The sequence below is a fragment of the Piliocolobus tephrosceles genome, chromosome 8, assembly GCF_002776525.5.
Source record: "Piliocolobus tephrosceles isolate RC106 chromosome 8, ASM277652v3, whole genome shotgun sequence".
In the NCBI taxonomy this organism is placed as follows: Eukaryota; Metazoa; Chordata; class Mammalia; order Primates; family Cercopithecidae; genus Piliocolobus; species Piliocolobus tephrosceles.
Window position 1 is genome coordinate 59,215,261 of NC_045441.1, and position 20,532 is coordinate 59,235,792.

The window sequence follows — 20,532 nt, forward strand, 5'->3', positions numbered from 1 at the left end:
ACTAATTAAAACAAAAAGGCTTATTAGAACCCCTGTCTATTGTTAGTGGGAATAAAATATGGTACAGCTGCCATGAAAAACATGCTTAATCAGACGTCCCATAGGAATCCTAATCTGTACTCAAAAGCAATACAATACAGATCTACAGTTTTTGAGTGCAGTATTCAACACCCTACCTGTAGCCTAGGATTGATGGTGAAGCTGCCCACCATAGGATTCATGCAGGCGACATACTGGCAGTTGTGGATTTCTTTAAGCATCACCTTCTGTCTATCATACCTGAAAGACAGAACATAGAATCTTAACTCCAAAAACTGGAGATGACAAGACAACAAAATATAACAGTTCATAAAGGACTTCATCACAGATTATGTCCTTATCTTTATAATCACTCTGTGAGGTTGACCTTGTGAGCCTTATTTGAGAGACATCAAAACTGAAGCTCAAAAAACTGAAGGTGACTTAACTCCTTTGATGCCAAAATCAAGATCAGGAGCTGCATCAATATAAGCTATTACTGCTTATTGATTTTCATGTTACTCTGTAGAAACTATCTTGTATCCACAGCAAGACTCCATGGATGGGCTGGGGGCTGTCCCTATAGTTAACTGTCAGGAATTGATGACTACAGTGCCCAAACATTTACACCCTGCCAAATCAGATCAAGTTTCTCTTAAATAATTTGGTGTGAGTTAACTCTTAAAGAGGACATGATTTCTGGACAGTCTTAACATTTCTGAGATACTTTTCAATCCAATCTTCCAAAGATACAAAGGGAAACTATTCCATTTAATATGATGAAAAGAGATACAAAGTAAACTCAAAAGATATTCCTTAGAAGAAACTGGGGATAATTCCACTTGAATTCATCCATAATAATTATTCATAATAATTCATCCATAATTATTATCCATAATTATTAGATTTTGGGAGAGAGTAAACTACAGAGAATTGCTTACCAATGTCCATAATCAATATGCTGCCGGATCAGGGTGTGAGGCTGAACAGTGCCATATAAGTCCACTTCAGGTATGTTCATGTCATCGATAAAATAAATCAATTTTTTATTTCCTCCAGGACCATAGTTATGACCAGCTTTTTTCTCTAGGGGTTTCTCAAGAATTTCTGAAATAAACATATATTTCTGTCCATCAATCAATAGAACGTAAATGTTCTGTTTAGTCATTTTTCTCTTGTTCTTACCTTCTTCTGTTGATTTCATCTACCCCATGGTTTCAGGTATCACCTCTTCATAGGTTAAGAGACCTGACATGTGTCTCTGGCCCCTCCTCTTGTGTCATGCTCTCCTGCCAATCTCCCTCCTGTTGCCAGAAGTCACTCCACCTCTCCTTTATGGAGACTGCATTGTGCAGCATGACATCACCTTGTCCATCACAGCTGAAACAACCCAACTCCTGATCTGTGTACTTCCTTCCCTGTACCCATTCTATATGGCCACTGCTATTCCAGCTATGGCCTGGTCTCTCAGTTCTCTTATCATCTCTGCAGGAGAGTCTGGGAACAGCTCAGGAAAGTCTCCCCTACCTGTCTTCTTTGGCGGCTGGAGTGCAGAAGCACAAGAACAGTGTACGTAGACACTAACCACAATGTAGACACCATCCATGTATACATAAAGTTACATTTCTTCTTGTGTCTATATGACTTTGTGTCTATTTTTTAAAGTCCTGGGTGAAGGAAATCCAGAACAGTGTGTGTCTGAGATGTGGTATCTAATTACTTGTTGACTCTCCAAACAGACTGTAAGTATTTTGAGACCAATGAACTATGTCATATTCGTTGCTATACCACCGAGAATGGCCACAACAAATACTTTTTAAAAATGAGCAAACAAACGAATGAATGAATGAACAAAGAATCATACAATAAATAAACACCTTTTCCAAGAGGCAGACCCACATTTCCAAACACTTGCTGAGCATTAATTCTTACTAGCCACTACCATCCAACGTTTAGCCAACACTAAATCTGCCTCTTTTCCAACTCAGCTTAACATCTTCTCTTCCTCACTCATAATTCACCTCTTCCCTTTTGCCTGTGCTCTTGCTTACGGGGTTAACATGCCCAGTCAGCCAGATGCAAAGCCTCCGAGTAATCTCTCTCTCTCCTGGTCCCGTGTTTGTCCAACCACAGCCCATAAATGGTACTTCATGTCATTTCCTTATGTTCCCAACTTGCCACCTGCTTTTCTACAACTCTGGTCCAGGGTCACATTACATATAGCTCTTATACTACTCAGGGGGACTGATCTCCCCACCTCAGATCTCTCTTCTCAAAAGACAGTGCCCACCTTGTCAGTTACTTGCTTCCCTATCAATGGTTCACAGTCCCCTCATTTTGTGTCTCAGCATTCTCTACAGTTGGCGTGATCAACCATCGGTGGTTGCCTGGGATTGTCCCAGTTTTAACACTACAAGTCCCATGTTCCAGAAAACACTTTGGTCTTTTGGCGAACTGGATAGGTGGTCACCCTATCTGCAGTATAACTCCACATCAATAGCTTAGCCTTTTCCATATCTTCCACCCAATCACTATGCTTCAGGCATCACAGAGATTCAATTCATTGACTGTGTCCCACAATTTTCTCTCTTCCACATCTTTCCTTAAGCTGTTCCTTCTATCCTAATCTTCTTTGCCCATTTGTCGCCCCAACTCAAATGTTTGAAACCATAATTCTCTTTACAAGTATACTGACAACTATAGCTCTTTCTACTCCTCATACTAATAGGCCATCTCTAAATCTTATTCATGCCTGTATTCCTTTTAGGAATTAGCAAGATGCCCTCACATCATGGTCACGTAATTTGTTCAACTACTGAACTGTAGCCTAATCTTCCATTTATAAATCATAGAGTCTTTCGTTCATATCTGCAAATGAAAAACATATACCCCACCCAATGCTTGGGAAAAAGTAGGTAAATAATATGTATTTTCTGAAGAGATGAATGAAATAACTGACTCTTTTTGGGGGACAGGTATCTCAATACATTTCCCAGGCTTGACTCAAACTCCTGGGCTCAAGCATTCCTCCAACCTCAGCCTCCTGAAGAGCTGGGACTACCAGCATGTACCACCACACCTGGCTTGAGTTGGCTTTCTAAGGGTTCCATTTATAAAGACAAGACCAAATGACTAATAAAAAGTTGATAGAAAAATCACTATCGGCTGTTAATGATGTCAATGAGTAAGAAAATGTATTTAATTTTTTTTTTTTTTTTGAGACGGAGTCTCGCTCTGTCGCCCAGGCTGGGGTGCAGTGGCTGGATCTCAGCTCACTGCAAGCTCCGCCTCCCGGGTTTACGCCATTCTCCTGCCTCAGCCTCCCCAGTAGCTAGGACTACAGGCGCCCGCCACCTTGCCTGGCTAGTTTTTTGTATTTTTTAGTATTATTAGTCTCCACTGATATAGCTAAGAAAACAACATATATCCACGTATAAACAGACACCTCGGGAACCCACATTCAGGACAACTCAACAGTTTTAATAAACAATTAGACATCAGAGAGTTTGGCTGCCCCCCAACAGAGCTCCCTTTCCCTGCTGCAGAGTGATTGGCCTTCCGACATCAGCTCTGTGATTTCCCCTCTACTTCCCATGTCTCTTGCTCACCCTACCTAACTCTGGGAATGCCCCAGATCTGTGAGGTTCTTTTGATTACATTGATTAGTTATTCAATAGTTCAAAATTAGTTCTAGTGACTTTAAGATTTCATTAATGCCTCTTCGTTCTGTCATTTACTCAGTTTTAATGAATTTATCCTAAATTAATCTCTTACTTGAAAAAGTAGCCAGAACATACCTCGAGTATACCCTTATATTGGTAAGACTCCATGCAATTAAAGGCAACCAGTGGTTTTGAGGTACCACATTAACACTACTGATGTATATTCTTGCTGTTGTAAAGCATAATCACCCAAATAAAGCCATGAGTGACATAAAAAGCTAAAATCACAACAATATTTAAAGAACGTATATTTGACAAGGATGATAACTACAAATTCATCTGAGGCCCAAGCAACAACTCTAAATTCTAGGGAAAGGTATTATTAGTCTTTTGGGCCACATGTTCCCACCTTGATGATTTTTGATCCCTTGTTTCTAGAAAATAAACAGGTGCACTTACTTTGCAGAGCTGCGGATGTTGTGTAGTAGTTGAAAGGCACACGTGATATTATGTAATCCTGAGAGAGACTTGCCAATGTGTCACCTACAAAGACTGTTTTTCCCACTCCTGCATTTCCTACTAGCATTAGAGGTTTTCCTTTCTCAAGCAACAACTCCATGAAATATCTAAGACGAGTTGTCTCTGATGTGTGAACCAGAACTGTCTGGGAGGAGAAACAGAATGGAACAAAAATCAGAAAGAGAGAGCAAGCTCATGCGAGTGAGAGGCATTTCAAAATTTTTTATCAAACTCAACACAGTCACTTTAGAATTGAGATCCAAATAATTCATAGTTCAGATTAGCACCCAACGGCAGAGATTCCACCTTATTTTCAGTTTTGAATGGTCGTCGTTCAGACTTTGTAGCTTGAGGAGAGCAATTAGATAATGCCATCAAAGTACCATAAAGTAAACAACTGATTTATCATTTCCAAATTAAGTACTAGCCCCCAAGGCTCCTTATTTCAGAATACCTACTCTCTACCCAACATTGTGGTAAGCACAGAAGGGAATATAGTAAACATGTAAGAAACTATAACATTTCAAGAGATGAGAAAGTGTTCGAGAAGTCAAGACACACACAAATGAAAATTGGGACCAATTCCTTGTCCTCATTAAATGGCTAAATGATTCAGCATGCTAAAGGAGTTCAGTGTGGGAAGAGACCAGTTTAGGGAGAAATGATGGCTTTTAAGTGGAATATGAAGAAACCAAAAAACATTTGAAACATATCATGCCTTGCTTTGTTAAAAACTAAAGCTTAATTTTTGTGTTTTAAAAATTGGCTATTTATGCACTATATTACTTTACAAACAATTTGAAGTGGCTTACAGGAACACAAATAAATAAAAATCAAGCTCAGGGAACACATTACAATGTAAGATCAGAACAAGAAGTAGATGTAGATATGCAGTAAACAGAATTTTGCTCAGTGATTAAAAGATAGCTGATCCTGGGTTTTGGCACCAAAACAAAACACAAAATACAAAAGATAATTAATGATTTTTTTGTTTTGTTTTGTTTTGTTTGAGATGGAGTCTCACTCTGTCGCCCAGGCTGGAGTGCAGTGGCCGGATCTCGGCTCACTGTAAGCTCTGCCTCCCGGGTTCACGCCATTCTCAGCCTCCTGAGTAGCTGGGACTACAGGCGCCAGCCACCTTGCCCGGCTGGTTTTTTTGTATTTTTTAGTAGAGACGGGGTTTCACCGTGTTCGCCAGGATGGTCTCGATCTCCTGACCTCGTGATCCGCCCGTCTCGGCCTCCCAAAGTGCTGGGATTACAGGCGTGAGCCACTGCGCCTGGCCAGTAATTAATGATTTGTTGCATTTCTTGGTGTTCAAATTTAAAAGGAGGGGAGAATCTACCTGCAAGCTTCATATTGTTCGTAAGAAATTCACATAAAGTCTATAATGGATGAAGTTCTTCTCTACCTGGCTAGCATATACTAAACACAATGGAATATTGTGAGGTTTTTTTTTGTTTTTTTGTTTTTTTTTGTTGTTGTTTTTGAGATGGAGTCTCACTCTGTCACCCCGGCTGGAGTGCGGTGGTGTGATCATGGCTCACTGCAGCCTTGACTTCCTGAGCTCAGGTTATTCTCCCACCTCAGCCTCCCAAGTAGCTGGGAATATAGACACCTGCCACCACACCCGGCTAATTTTTTGTATTTTTAGTATAAACGAGGTTTCACCATGTTAGCCAAGATGGTCTTGATCTGACCTTGTGATCTGCCTGCCTCAGCCTCCCAAAGTGCTGGGATTATAGGCATGAGCCACCGTGCCCAGCCGATTGTGAGTTTTTTTAATGACTAATTTTTTTGAGACAGGGTCTTGACTTCCTAAGCTCAGGTTATTCTCCCACCTCAGCCTTCCAAGTAGCTGGGACTACAGGCATGCACCACCATGCCCAGCTAATTATTTTGTATTTTTTGTAGAGACGGGGTTTTGCCATGTTGCCCAGACTGGTCTCAAAAACCTGGGCTGAAGCAATCACCTGCCTCAGCATCCCAAAGTGCTAAGATCACAGGTGTGAGCCACCAAGGCTGACCCAACTGAGTATTTTATATACAATTCAAGATCATCTTCATGACTGAACATTTACTCTAGAACTTCATTTTAACTCAGTGATGCTCTTAGGGCTTACTAAAAGACAGACTGTTCTGTGCTAAACAGTTTTAGACTACTCTTTAATAAACATTTGAGCTGCATCTCATATTTTTTTCTCCTTTCTTGCTGCTAGTTGTCATCATTTGCTTTTAAATTTGTCTGCTGGCCTTTTTCACATACTAATACCAATAATTCACACTTACTGGGAAATGAGTATGTGGGTGTGGCAGGTACCATGCTAAGCACTTTACATGCATAATGTCATAAGACACCCATAACAAACCTATAAAGACAGTTGTTATTCTTATTTCAGAGGTGATGAAACTAAAGCTAAAAGACCATAACTGACTTGGTCAAGGTCATGGTTACTAGTAAGCGGCAGTACTTCGATTCAAACCCAAGTCTGTCAGAGCTTGACCTCTCTCTTATCTACACATAGAATGCTCTTCAGAGCATGGACTCTGGAGCCAGGCTGCCTGGCTGTGAATCCTGCTTTGCTTGTTTTAGTGTGACCAACTCTTGTTAGTTTGCTAGGGATTTCCCAGTTTTAAAATTTAAAGTCCAGTGTTCCTGAAACTCCTTTAATCCCAAACTAGAACTGTTGATCATCTTATACTTACTACCCGTATATATTTCTTCTCTTCGTGCCTGTTTCTCCGTATATTTAAAAAAAAAAGGCGGGGGGGGGGGGGGGAGCTAGTGACAATCCCTTCCTTAGAAGGTTGCTATAAGGATTGCTTTATGTACAGCATTCAGTAAAGCACTTGACATACAACAGCATAATATTAGTATTTCTATTATTATTGACTTTCTATGGTTATCTTCCACTATATTTAAGATGCTGTTAATTAAGTAATCACATTTGGTACAACTGTGTGGAAAGAAAGAGCACAAACTGCTCATAGGTTCTCTGCTGAATACAAGGTATCATCACTAAGGTGCATCAACCTTGTGATAGCAGTTTTCAGGTCTTCAGCAGTTCTTGGTTGATTACAGGTTCTCAGCCTTCAACCAGCTAGATCATACTTGTAGATAGCTGAATTCTAGGTAGCTTGAACAAAAAGCAAGATTTTCAAATAGATAAAGTAGATGGAGGAGACACTTTTGACTTCTTTTTGTTTTTTGAAATGGAGTCTCGCTCTTGTTGCTCAGGCTGGAGTGCAATGGCGCGATCTTGGCTCACTGCAACCTCTGCCTCCCGAGTTCAAGCGATTCTCTGCCTCAGCCTCCCAAGTAGCTGAGACTGCAGGCACCAGCCACCATGCCCAGTTAATTTTTTGTATTTTTAGTAGAGAAGAGATTTCACAGTGTTGGACAGGCTGCTCTCAAATTCCTGGCCTCAGGTGACCCAACCCACCTTGACCTCCCAAAGCACTGGGATTACAGGCGTGAGTCACTGCACCCGGCCTTCCCTGCTGCTTCTTTGTTGGGAAAGACCCCACTTTGTCCAAGTCCTCACCCCTCCCCCACATAGCCATGTGTGCCACAGGAAGCTCTGCCTGGCTCCTGCAGGATGTGAGGGCTCATCAAAGCCCATCATGGCAGCCCTGCTGCCAAGGCCTGAGACTGAATTAGAGGTGGCACATGGCCCAGTCCGCAGAATTAGATGCAGGAGGCAGTCAGCTCCAGACTTCTGAGGAAGGTTTCCTCACTGTTAATAAAAAGATACGAGAAAGTCCCTGCCTCCTTTGAAGTTGTTTTCTGGAACTACCAGAGACATCTTGAGACCAAAGGGATGGCCGTCTTAAATTCAAGTCAATGTTAAGAAGAGCAGAAAGACGGGATGATCAGAATCCTTGGTGATGCTGCCAAGTCACAGAATTAATCTGCATTGTGGTTATTCAACCTCTGAATTCCTTGTTTGTGAAATAATAAATTTCCTCATTGTTTGGGGTTGAACTGTCTCCTCCCCAATATTTCTATGTTCAAGTCCTCATCTGCAGTATCTCAGAATGTGATGTTATTTGGGAATAGGGTTGCTGCAGATGTAATGAGTTAGGATGAAGTCATACTGGAGTAATATTACAGGCTGATAATGTTGTGTCCCCACAACATTCATGTCATGAAGTCCTAACCCCGGTATTTCAGAATGGGACTGTATTTGGAGACAGGGGCTTTAAAAGGGTGATTAAGTTAAAATGAAGCCATTCGACTGAGCCCTAATCCAATCTGATAGGTGTCCTTATAAGAAAATTTGAACCCACAGGGAGACATCAGGGATACATATGCACAGAGAAAAGCCATGTGAGGATGCAGAGAGAAAGTGGCTATGAGGAGTGAGGCCTCAGGAGAAGCCAAACTTGCTGACACCTTGAGCTTGGACTGCTAGCCTCCAGAGCTGTGAAGAAAGAAACTTCTGTTGTTGAAGTTGCCCAGTCTATGGGATTTTGTTACAGCAGCCCTAGCAAACTAATACAGTTGTCCTCCTTTAACCTTGGCAAGGTATGTGCCAAGGCACCCAGGGAATGCCGGAAACCACAGATGGTACAGAACCCTATATATACTGTTTTTTCCTATACCTATATACCTATGATAAAGTTTAATTTATAAATGAGGTACACTAAGAGATTAACAATAATAAAATAGAACAATTCTGTCAGCAGCACTACTCTCGCACTTTGGGTCATTATTATGTAAAATAATGGTTACTTGAACACAAGCACTGCAATACACAATAATCGACCTGGTCACCAAGACAGCTGGATGAAGGGATGGTTACCATCCTGGGTGGGATGAAGTGGGGTGGCACAAGATTTCATTCTGCTACTCAGATCAGTGTGCAATTTAACTTATAAATTGCTTATCTTTGGAATATTCCATTGAATATTTTTGGACCACTGTTGACCACAGGTAACCAAAACCTCAGGAGGCAAAGCCATGGATAAGTGAGGGACTACTGTACAGATATGCTTGTTTGTTTGAACTTTTATTTGTAAATTTATGCAACCAGTTTCAGAATATACAGATTATTCTGTAGTTTGCTTTTTTCAATCAACATTATACTTTCGAGATATGCTCATATTGGTGTATCAAGGTCTAGGTAATTTTGCTTACTGCTGTGTAGATTTCCATTCTACTAATATATTACAACTTAGTTTTTCAATTTTCCTTTTTTGGTTGTTGTCAGGAACAATGTGGCCCTGATCATCTTTGTATGTGTGGTTGGGTTTCTCTAGGTTACAACTATAATTAATTTTTTTGGATCACAGAGCTAAAATATGCTTTTTTTTTTAAAAAAAGTTAATTTTTAATTGACGAAATTGTATATATTTATTGTGTATAACCTGATATTTTGAAATATGTATACACTGTAAAATGGCTAAATCCAGCAAATTAATATACACTTACAATTCACATAGTTTTTTTTTTTTTTTTTTTCCTAAGACACTTTCACCCTTGTTGCCCAGGCTGGAGTACAATGGCGCAATATTGGCTCACTGTAACCTCTGTCTCCCAGGTTCAAGCAGTTCTCCTGCCCCAGCCTCCTGTGTAGCTGGGATTACAGGCACATGCCACCACACCCAGTTATTTTTTGTATTTTTAGTAGAGATGGGGTTTCGCCATGTTGACCAGGTTGGTCTTGAACTCCTGACCTCAGGTGATCCACCTGCCTCAGCCTCCTAAAGTTCTGGGATTACAGGTGTGAGCCACCGCACCCAGCCCCACGTGCTTATTTTTTATGGGAAGAATACTTACAATTTTTTCTCTGAATGGTTTTTTAAAAATACTATACATTGTTATTAACTATAGTCACCATGTACAACAAATCTCTTGAACTTATTTCTCCTAAATGAAATTTTGTATCCTTTGACCAACATCTCCCCAACCTCCTAACTCCAGCCCCTGGTAGCCACCACACCACTCTCCACTTCTATGAGTTCAACTTTTAAAATTTCACAAATAAGTGAGATCATGCAGTATTTGTCTGTGTCTGACTTATTTCACTTAATGTACTCCAGGTTCATCCAAGTTGCTGCAAAGGACAGGATTTCCTTCTTTGCAAAGGCTGAATGGTACAAGTTGAATATTCCCTATCTGAAATGCTTGTGACCACAAGTATTTTGGATTTCAATTTCTGGGGGTTTTGGGATATTTGCATTATACTTACTGGTTGAGCATTCCTAATCTGAAATGCAAACTACTCCAATGAACATTTCCTTTGAGCATCATGTCAGCCCTCCAAGTTTTTAATTTTGGAACATTTTAGATTTTTGAATTAGAGATGCTCAACCTATATGCCATCGTGTGTATGAACCTCATTTTCTCTGTCCGTTCATCCATTGATGGACACTTAGGTTAACTCCGTATCTTGGCTATTGTGAATACTGCTGCAGTAAATATGCGAGTGCAGATATCTCTTTGACATACTGATTTTGTTTCCTTAGGATATACACCCAGAAGTGGGATTGCTAGATCATATGGTAGCTCAATTTTTAATTTGAGGAACCTCCATACTGTTTTCCATAATGGCTGTACTAATTGATATTCTCACCAACAGTGTACAAAGGTTCCATTTTCTCATTTTTCTGGACAACACTTGTTATCTTTCATCTTTTTGATAACAGACATTCTAACAGGTGTGAGGTGGTATCTCATCATGGTTAATACAGATTTTGATTTTGAGAAGTGGGCTGCTGCTGTAACAGATACCTAAAAAAGAGGAAGTCACTTTGGAACAGGATAAGACAACAGGATAGAATAGTTTTAAGGCGCAGGCAAGAAAATGCCTAGATTGCATTGAAGAGATTGCTGGTGGAAATATGGACATGAAAGAGGCTTCTGGTGAGGCCTCAGATGGTAATAAGGAACATGCTACTTGGCACTGACAGAAAAGCAATTCTTGTCATAAAGTGGCAAGGAACATGGCTGAATTGCATTCTAGTGTTCTGTGGAAGATAGAATCTGTGAGTGATTAGCTCAAGTACTTAACTGAGGAGATTTCTAAGACAAGTGTTGAAGGTGTGACCTAGTTTCTCCTTATTGTTAGCAAAATTAAAGAGGTGAAAGACATATTGAAGAAGTAACTGTTAAGCAGAAAGGAACTAGAACTTAAAGATTTGGGAAATTCTCAGCTTGTACATATGCAGAACATGAGAAATTGTATTCTGGAGAGAACACCAAGTGTGACCAGAGGATGACTCCATGAAGAAATTATGGGTGTAATTCTTAGACAAAATCAGCTATTTCAAAAGAAGTCAGAGATACAGATGCAGTTATACCAGCAGAAATATTGCCAGCTTGGGGCAAAAAGCATGGAAGCAGGACAAAATGAAGGAAGGTAAGACTTCTTAGATTCTACAGGACAAGACAATTTAGCAACCTGGCTGCAAGTATGTATTAACCTCCAAGAAAAGGGAAAGTAACTCCAAAGGCAATTCAGAGATCAGCAGAACATCCACTGATGCCATCACTGGCCCAAAAGGTACAGAACAGGGAGATGAAGCTATTTCTCCCTCACTTTCAGGGATTGGGGTCACCACTTCTGTCAGTGAGCTAGGATGCTACTGCCCGGTGCCCCAGGGACAGGGCTGTTGCCCAGGGCCATGGAGGTGGGGCTGCCCTCAAAGGCAACACTGCTGCCTTAGTGGGTCCAGAGGCAGGGCCATCATCCCAGTGGGCCCTGGTATAGGGCATTGAGCCAAAGAAGATTATTCTGAAGTCTTAAGAATCTAAAGGAATTTGCTCTACTAAGTTTTGGACTTCTGATTTCTCCCTTTAGGAATGGAAAGGTCTATCCTATGCCTGTGCTACCATTGTATTTTGCAAGCAGGTAACTTCTCTGGTTTTGTAAGTTCACAGCTAGAGAGGAATTTTGCCTCAGGATGAATTATACCTCAGTTTATTTCATGAATTGATAGATGAAATGTATCATGTAGATGATATTTGGATCATATTTGGGACTTAGAGTTGATACTGGAATGGATTAAGAATTCTGGGTTGTTGGTAGGCCGGGTGTGGTGGCTCATGGCTGTGATCCTAGCACTTTGGGAAGCCAAGGTGGGTGGATCACTTGAGGCCAGGAGTTCAAGACCAGCCTGGCCAACTTGGTGAAACCCTGTCTCTACTAAAAATACAAAAATTAGCCAGGCATGGTGGTGGGGTGCCTGTAATCCCATCTACTAGGGAGGTTGAGGCAGGTGAACTGCTTAAAACTGGGAGGCAGAGGTTGCAGTGAGCCAAGATTACACCATTATACTCCAGCTTGGGCAACAGAATGAGACTGTCTCAAAAAACAAACAAACAAACAAACAAACAAACAAACAAAAAAAAAGAATTTTGGGCTGTTGGAATGGGTGAATGTATTTTGTATGTTAGTAGGATTTGAATTTTGGGAGTCAAGAGGGCACATTATTACAGGCTGAATTATGTCTCCTCCAAAATTAATCTCTTGAAGCCTCAACCCCTCATACCTCAGAATGTGACTGTATTTGGGAATAGGACTTATAAAAGAGATAATTAAGTTAAAATGAGGCTATTAGGGTAGGCCCTTATCCAATGTGACTGGTGTCCTTAGGAGAAGAGGAAATTTAGACATACAGGGAGACAGTGCCCATGAATGTGCACAAAGAGAAAAGGCTATGTGAGGTCACAGCAAGAGATGCCTATCAGCAAACTGAGGAGACAGGCTGCAGGAGAAACAAAACCCCTCGGTATCTCCATCTTGGACTTCTAGCCTCTGGAACTAAGAGAAAAATATGTTTTTACTGTTTACACCACCTGGTCTTTGGTCTTTTGTTATGGCAGCTCCAGGAAATGAATGCACTGGGCTTTCTGTTATTTGGCACTAACTGCCTCCTAATAAATGCCACAGAAATCACCTATATGCCACTCATACAGCACTCCCAAAATAATAAGCTCCAAAATGAATCAGAATGACATGATTTCGAGGAAGAAATAAAATGAAAAGGAAAACACATTGAGGCAGAACAAGATGATCAAAGAATAACTGAATCTAAGGGAAATGTAGAAGAGCGATCTATGAAAAGAAACAGTGAAGAGAGAAAGTTTCATTTGGATCATCAGCTGTCACATGACTTTGAAAGGTGAGAAGAGAAGATTAAACATATTCATTTGATAGCTGGAGGGTATAAGAAGAAAGTTATATGTGAAAAGTGCTATCTAAGAAATTTACAATAAGTTCAGAAGTAAGAATCACTGAACAGAAATATGCCTTCAATGTTTACAAACTCACAAAGTTTCTAGGAAAATATAAATAAATTATTTCTTTATATTTTATAGTTATTGCAGATTTAAGTTGTAATTTTTTTTAAAAGAGGATGCAGAAATATAACAGCCATCTCACTAAGCATTCTTATAACTGCGACTCTTCTCTCCCAGTGATATATGTCATATGCTGAGCATATTAACACAATAACTTATTCATCAGGCAAGAAAGAAAAAAAAAAGAATTATTTTTTTTCAAGGGATCACATCAGCACACTTCACTTGAATATTGGTGATATGGTTTGGATCTGTGACCCCACCAAATCTCGTGTTGAATTGTAATCCACAATGTTGGAGTTGGGGCCTAGTTGGGGGTGACTGGGTCATGGGGGCGGTTTCTCATAAATGGTTTAGCACCATCCATCTTGGTACTGTTCTTATGATAGTGAATTCGTTCTCATGAGATCTGGTCATTTAAAAGTGTGCAGCACCTACCCCCTCACTCTCTCTTGTTCCCGCCTTGGCCAAGTGAAGTGTCTGCTTCCCTATCCCCTGTGATCTCCTGAGGCCTTCCCAGAAGCCCAGCAGATGCCAGCATCATGCTTCCTGGGCAGCCTGTGGAATCATGAGCCAATTAAACCTCTTTTCTTTATAAATTACCCAGTTTCAGGGTTTTAAAAATATATATATAGCAATATGAAAATGGACTAATACAATTGCTATGTTCCACACACCTACCTGCAGAGGCACATCTGGATCCATAGTAAATTGGGCAATTTTGTCAGCCCAAGGCAATAATTTCTTCGTTTTGTGGTCCACATAATAATCAAAGACTGTTCCCTGGGATGGAAATTTCACTGCTTTCATCTCTTTCTGCCACCACCGGCTGAAGTCAGCTTGATAATCAGAAAGCTAAGGAGAACAAGAGAAATACTTACTGTAGATTCAAAGGTAATTAAAACTATGAAGAATAACAAGAAACAAATTATGAGTAATATCATCATAGGAGTAGAAACCTAAAATTACCATATACCCATCAAGCACAAATTTTGTGAAATAATTAACTTAAAAAACAAAGTAAAGTTAGGTAAACGCCAGATTACCTGTTGGTTATTCAATCTAATGACAATGTATTATGCAAATTCCTATGCTAGGTAGTCACTATTGAACAGTGGTGTTCACTTCTACCGATGTTCACACCAATTTACGGGAAAATGGGAAAAATAAGAATGGAGTACTTTTAAAAAATTAATAACATTATTTGATTTAAATACTGTCCTTTGTTCTGAGCTTATAGCTTTCCTGGCCCTTTCAATAATAAAATAATTTTCCCTTATAAAATTATGGTGATAAATTGTTATTTTTATAAATGCTTGTGCTTAGAAAAGTAAACAACTGGCAACTCTATACCATTCCTACACATCATTATTGAAACTCTGTTGATCTCTGGAATTCTAAACCTGGGAATCCCTGCCATGAGATGGAGGAATGGAGAAACACATGGACCTGTTTTCCCAGCAGACCAAATCTAAGGGTTGTAGTTGAAAACTGCATAGGGACCAACTTTCAGCCTCCAGAGAGATTTATAGTAGCAAGGAACAGACTCTCTTTATTGGGAGTTGCTTGCTTTAATATTAGTATAGATATAAGCCATTTACTGCTAGATTAGGGTTTGGAAAATAAAGAGGAGGACAACTGTGTGCAACAACTAGAAAAACCCTCTATATCCACAGTATGACCTGGCCCAGTGATGCCCATGTCCAGAGGATGACCTGGCCCAGTGATGCCCATGTCCACAGGATGACCTGACCCTATGACTCCTATATCCACAGGATAATCTGGCCCAGTGACTCCTATATCCATAGGATGATCTGACCAGTCACTGCCATAGCCACATGATGACCTGGTCCAGTGACACCTCTATCCATCCACAGGAGACCTGGCCCAGTTATTCCCATATGCACAGATGACCTCCCCAGTGACTCTTGTACTCATAGGATGACCTGGCTCAGTGCCTCTGATATCCACAGGAGACCTGGACCAGTGAATCCTATATCCATAGCATGACCTAAGTGAATTTGATGAACTTTTAAAAATACTGTGTGTGTCTACTGCTTTCAGCAATCTCATTTTTATCTATGACTTCAACTGTGATTTTTCCCCAGAGAAGTTTTTAAACCTGCTTTTACTTTGATGTCTCTATGTCATAGATTATGGCCTATAAACTGGGCAGGGGGAGTGATCAGTGTTTGCAGGGAGAGCTTGCCCCACCATCTTCCAAACCATGTGAGAGCATCCTTCTAGCACCCCATGCATGAGTTATGCATTTAGGTTCATTTAAGTTATTTTCAGATTGGTGGCAGAAGACATTTCTTCACCCTATAGAAGTTGGTCTTGAGCCAGGACAGTTCAGATGATATTACTTATCTGGCACCATTCTCTGTAGGCAGACTACATTTAACTTTTACTTTACATTGAACTTTGCTTCACCCAACCACTAGATAGGCAAAATGATTTTGGTGACAAATCTTTCATTCATTAATTCATTCAACTAAAGTGCATTTGTTCTAAAGTAGAAAAGAAAACAAACAGGGTCTCTCCTCTCACAGAGTTTATGCGGAAGATAGAAGGGAGGAACATGAAGATGTGTCATCCAGCTGAGGCTAAGTCAACAAATGCAGAAATCAACAGTTGCCTTGAAAGTAGTTTGCTATAAGTGAGAGTAACAGAGGCAATGTATTTTAATTGGATGCTCAGGGAAGGCATCTTTAAGTGCCATTTCAGGAAGAGTCCAGCACATACAAAGTTCCTGTGGGATGAAAGAACTTGGTGTGTTCAAGAAACTGGACCCCGTAGCTGGCGGGTGGGCGGGCAGGCAGGCGGGGAGCAGGGGAGGGAGTGGCAGAAGAAGAAACAGGGAGAGCTAAGCAGGGCTGGATTCAGAGGCCTTATAAATAGAATTAAAATTTGAAATGTTATCTTAAAGACAATAAGGAGCCATTCAAGTGTTTTCAACTCTAGAGTATATAATATGATTTCATGTGCATTTCAAAAAATCACCCTGACTGCTGAGTAGATGATGAATTATCAGAACAAATGTAGAAAAAGAAAGCCCAGTGAGGAGGCTACTTCAGAAGCCACATGAGAAATGATGGTGGTTTATGGGAGTTCAGATGAACTTGAATTGAAACTCATTTTGGAGGTTGGCTGCAATGACTAAAGAACACAGGTCCTAAGTCAGTCAGCCGCTGTTTGAACCTGGCTGAGGCATGGGTTAGCTTTGTACCTGGAAGCAGATTAATATACCTTTCTAAGCTTCAGTTCCTTATTTGTAAAAGAATAGTTGTACCAATCCATATAGGGTTTTACTGTTTTTGAAGATTAAATGAGGTACCCTATGAAAAGCTCTAAGCATATTCCCTGACACGTATTAGGCACTCAGTTTGTTAAGCTACCAAGTGGCTATCCTGAGAACATTTCTTGTGTCTGTTTCACGCATATTGCCAACATCATGGCCTCTCTTTTGAATGCTTTGTAGTTAGAGCCTTTCTGAAAATTTTAAGCTGCTGTTGCTGCTCATGTTGACTATTAATTACGGAAAGGAAGGTGCCAGTGATATCCAGCTTCTAGCTTATATAACTAGCGGGGGGAAGGCCGATACATTTGGAAATTGGAAAGATTAAAAGAGGGTCAGCTGGGAGGGAGGTGAGGGGTTATGAGCAGGAGCGGGAAGATGTCCGCTGTCAACATCCCACTGATTTTACAGTCCTAGAAAGGGAGAAAACTTGTGGTAAATATTGAAAGAAATACCTGGTGGATGAGGAGGGTTGCCTTCTGTCTGCATGTGGCTTCCATAAACAAGAAACCCACACATGTTGTAAACCATGGCTCTGAGAAAGCCACATAAGTCCCTGACACGAACACTTGACTCTCACTCACATAGTATCGGCTGCTAATCTTTAGAGAGCACTTGGAAATGACAGAAGGAATCTGGCTTCTGAGAATGGCTGAAATAAGATCTAGGAGGCCAAGTGAATTCCAAATATATTATTATAATAATAGGCACAAGTTATGGTAAGTTAGTGGCGAGAAGTGGAACTGGCCAACAGATTATATCAACCATTTATTTTCTGATCTACAGTGAGCAAACCAACAGCAATATAGGTCACTCTTGGCTGTGATGCCTTTCAATGTAAATACCCCATTTACACCTGGAAAGAGCAAGGAAGCCTGGAAAATGTGTTATCTATTTTTCGTGTAAAAATTCAGGGGTACTCATAGAAGCACTATGAACCATGAGAGGCCCTGAGGTACCATGGAAGGTATGGCTTTTGGAGAAAGACAAACTCCGGTGGGAATCCTGATGTTGCCATTTCCCATCAGTGTGACTTTGGACAAGTTACTTTGCCCCTCTGAGCTTTACTTTACTTGTGCAATGAGGATAGCTTGAAGAATCATAGTAAAGATCACATGAGAAAAATTCCACATAGAGGTACGTGGTGGCAATTAGATCTGCAAATTTCTGAAGTTGAATAATTCCCACTTTGCACTTTGGTAAGCCTAAGCAGTTCGTGGGATATGTGTGCTGGTGCAAACATTTGTCTCAAGTGTTAATCAGAAGCCACAAAAGGGCTATGCAAGCAATCTGTACAGGCATGAATATTTCACTTTCAGCTAAAAAAAAAAAAAAAAAAAAAAAAAAAAAGACCAGCGAAAAAGAAATTGGCCCAGGGTTGACTATGGTTCACAAATGACTATCCTGGGAATAGTGCGTGAGACTGGTTAGAAGTAAGAGGGACTGGACACAGGGAGACCAATTTGAAGGTTATCATATGCTACAAACTGAATTGTGTCCCCTCCACGTCCCACCCCCAAATCCATATTTTGAAGACCTACCCCTCAGTGTGATGGTATTTGGTGGTGCGGCCTTGGGACATAATTAGATTTAGATGATGTCATGAATATAGGGTCCTCATGATGGGTTTAGTGTCCTTGTCAAAAGAGAAACCAGTATGTCTTTCTCTGTCACATGGGGACACAGCGGGAAAGTGGGGGTCTGAAAGGTGGGAAGAGAGTCCTTGCTGGAACTCAACCATGCTAACACCATAATCTTGGAGTTTTAGTCCCCAGAACTGTGAGAAATAAATTTCTATTGCTTCAGCCACCCAATTTGTGGTATTTTGTTATGGCAATCTGAGCTACTAAGACACTATGATAGCCAAGGCCAATCTAAAGATGCATTGCCTCTGAATTTAGGCTGCAGGGATGGAGAAGAGGGAACAGGGTTGGCAGCTGTTTTACAGGTACAACTGAAAAGGGTCTGAGATCACAGGACACAGAAATCAGGAAGAGTGATGTCTCCCACATTTTTAATTGGAGCTACCTGGAAGAATGTACCACTGAGCAAAAGAAAAGAAGGAAGAGAAGGGGCAAGTTGGAGTATGGGGCAGAGGAGATGGTCTGTCTCAGGCACACTAAGTGGGGCTTCTTGTAGAAGAGCATGCTGAAGGTGAAGCCCCAGAGGCAGCTGGAACACAGAACTTTTTCAGAAGACACAGCCAGGCTGGAGGGTATGGATTTGGCATTGTCAGCTGGGGTTAGAACCATCAGGGATGGGACTATCTAGAGAATGCACAGATTAGGAGAGAACAGGGCAAGTAGTATAGACCTATAACATAACAAAAACGTACGGATCACATATTTTAACCTCCCCCTGACCCTGTCCCACACAAAACTGGAAACTGGTCCTGTTAACTATTTCTAAACATACCTGATCTTGTAGCAGGGTGCCTCCAAAAGCCCAGATACAAGCAAATACAAAATAGACTTCATAAACTTCTTTTGGACTGTCAGAAGGGACATTTTCAGGAGTCAGCAAGCACTCCAAAAGAACACATATAGTCTAAAGAAAAAGAAATAGTCAAATAAGGCAACATCTTTCAAATAGTGGAGTAAGTTCAAAGAATATTTTTACAACTCCGTTTTATTCTTAAGAGAGTACATCGTTGGCCGGGCGCGGTGGCTCAAGCCTGTAATCCCAGCACCTTGGGAGGCCGAGACGGGCGGATCACGAGGTCAGGAGATAGAGACCATCCTGGCTAACACGGTGAAACCCCGTCTCTACTAAAAACTACAAAAAAACTAGCCAGGCGAGGTGGCGGCGCCTGTAGTCCCAGCTACTCGGGAGGCTGAGGCAGGAGAATGGCGTGAACCTGGGAGGCGGAGCTTGCAGTGAGCTGAGATCGGGCCATTGCACTCCAGCCTGGGCGACAGAGAGAGACTTCGTCTCAAAAAAAAAAAAAAAAAAAAAAAAAAGAGAGTACATCGTTTCCCAACTGTGATTTGCTACATTGGGAGAGACAAAAATGACCACCTTGGGTGTCTAAGTTAACAGTAGAAAACTTGTCACTTTCAACCAAAATGATCTAGGTAATAACAAACTATTTTTTAAAAATAAAAATTTAAACAATCCAGTTAATAATCAGTATACAAACCAAAATCACATACAAGCCAAAGAAAAGGGCATATATCTATATTTGCTTTTTTATAAATAGGAAACCATTTTCTAAATAGTATTCTATAATCCACTTCCTCGACTAAAAACCGAAGACATCTTTCATTATCAATAAGTGTTACTCTACACCATCACTGGAATGGATGCAGAAGATTCCATTGGATGAACAGGCATTTATTTTACTGTTCCTTCTTGTTGGACATTTAGATAAACCACTTTTGGTAAGCGCTTTGGCAGCCACTTTCCCACCTGTTGTCATAAATTTAGAATGTTGGACTGGCAGCTTAAGCCTGTGGCAGTTTTTTGGACACCGAACTAAATTTAACCTTGAAAGACATGCTGTTCAGGAACTCAGGCACGTGTTCTTCATACCCTCCAGGTGAAATGGCAACATGCTGGGCAGTCCTAATACACCTAGCCCGTGCTTAGGGCAGTTGCCTCAGCAACGAGAGGAACGCGGCTGCTGCAGGGGACTTCACCATGTGAAATAATAACCAGTAATGAACAGGTTTGGGGGCTAGTTCTCTAAAGCACAGAAAGTTGTCATTAATTAGCACTGTTACAGATCC

General features: G+C 40.8%; 1 protein-coding gene across 1 annotated transcript in view; it reads right to left on the reverse strand.

Moving 5' to 3' along the window:
• DNAH11 (dynein axonemal heavy chain 11) overlaps positions 1–20,532 on the reverse strand; it is a 371,689-nt gene that overhangs the window by 183,050 nt on the left and 168,107 nt on the right. Inside the window, exons 44-48 of the mRNA XM_031935967.1 lie at positions 19,220–19,351; positions 14,188–14,361; positions 4,140–4,344; positions 960–1,125; positions 177–279 (exon numbers count right to left, since the gene is read on the reverse strand). Of these exons, the coding sequence (XP_031791827.1) occupies positions 177–279; positions 960–1,125; positions 4,140–4,344; positions 14,188–14,361; positions 19,220–19,351 (780 nt within the window). The remainder of the gene's footprint in view (positions 1–176; positions 280–959; positions 1,126–4,139; positions 4,345–14,187; positions 14,362–19,219; positions 19,352–20,532) is intronic.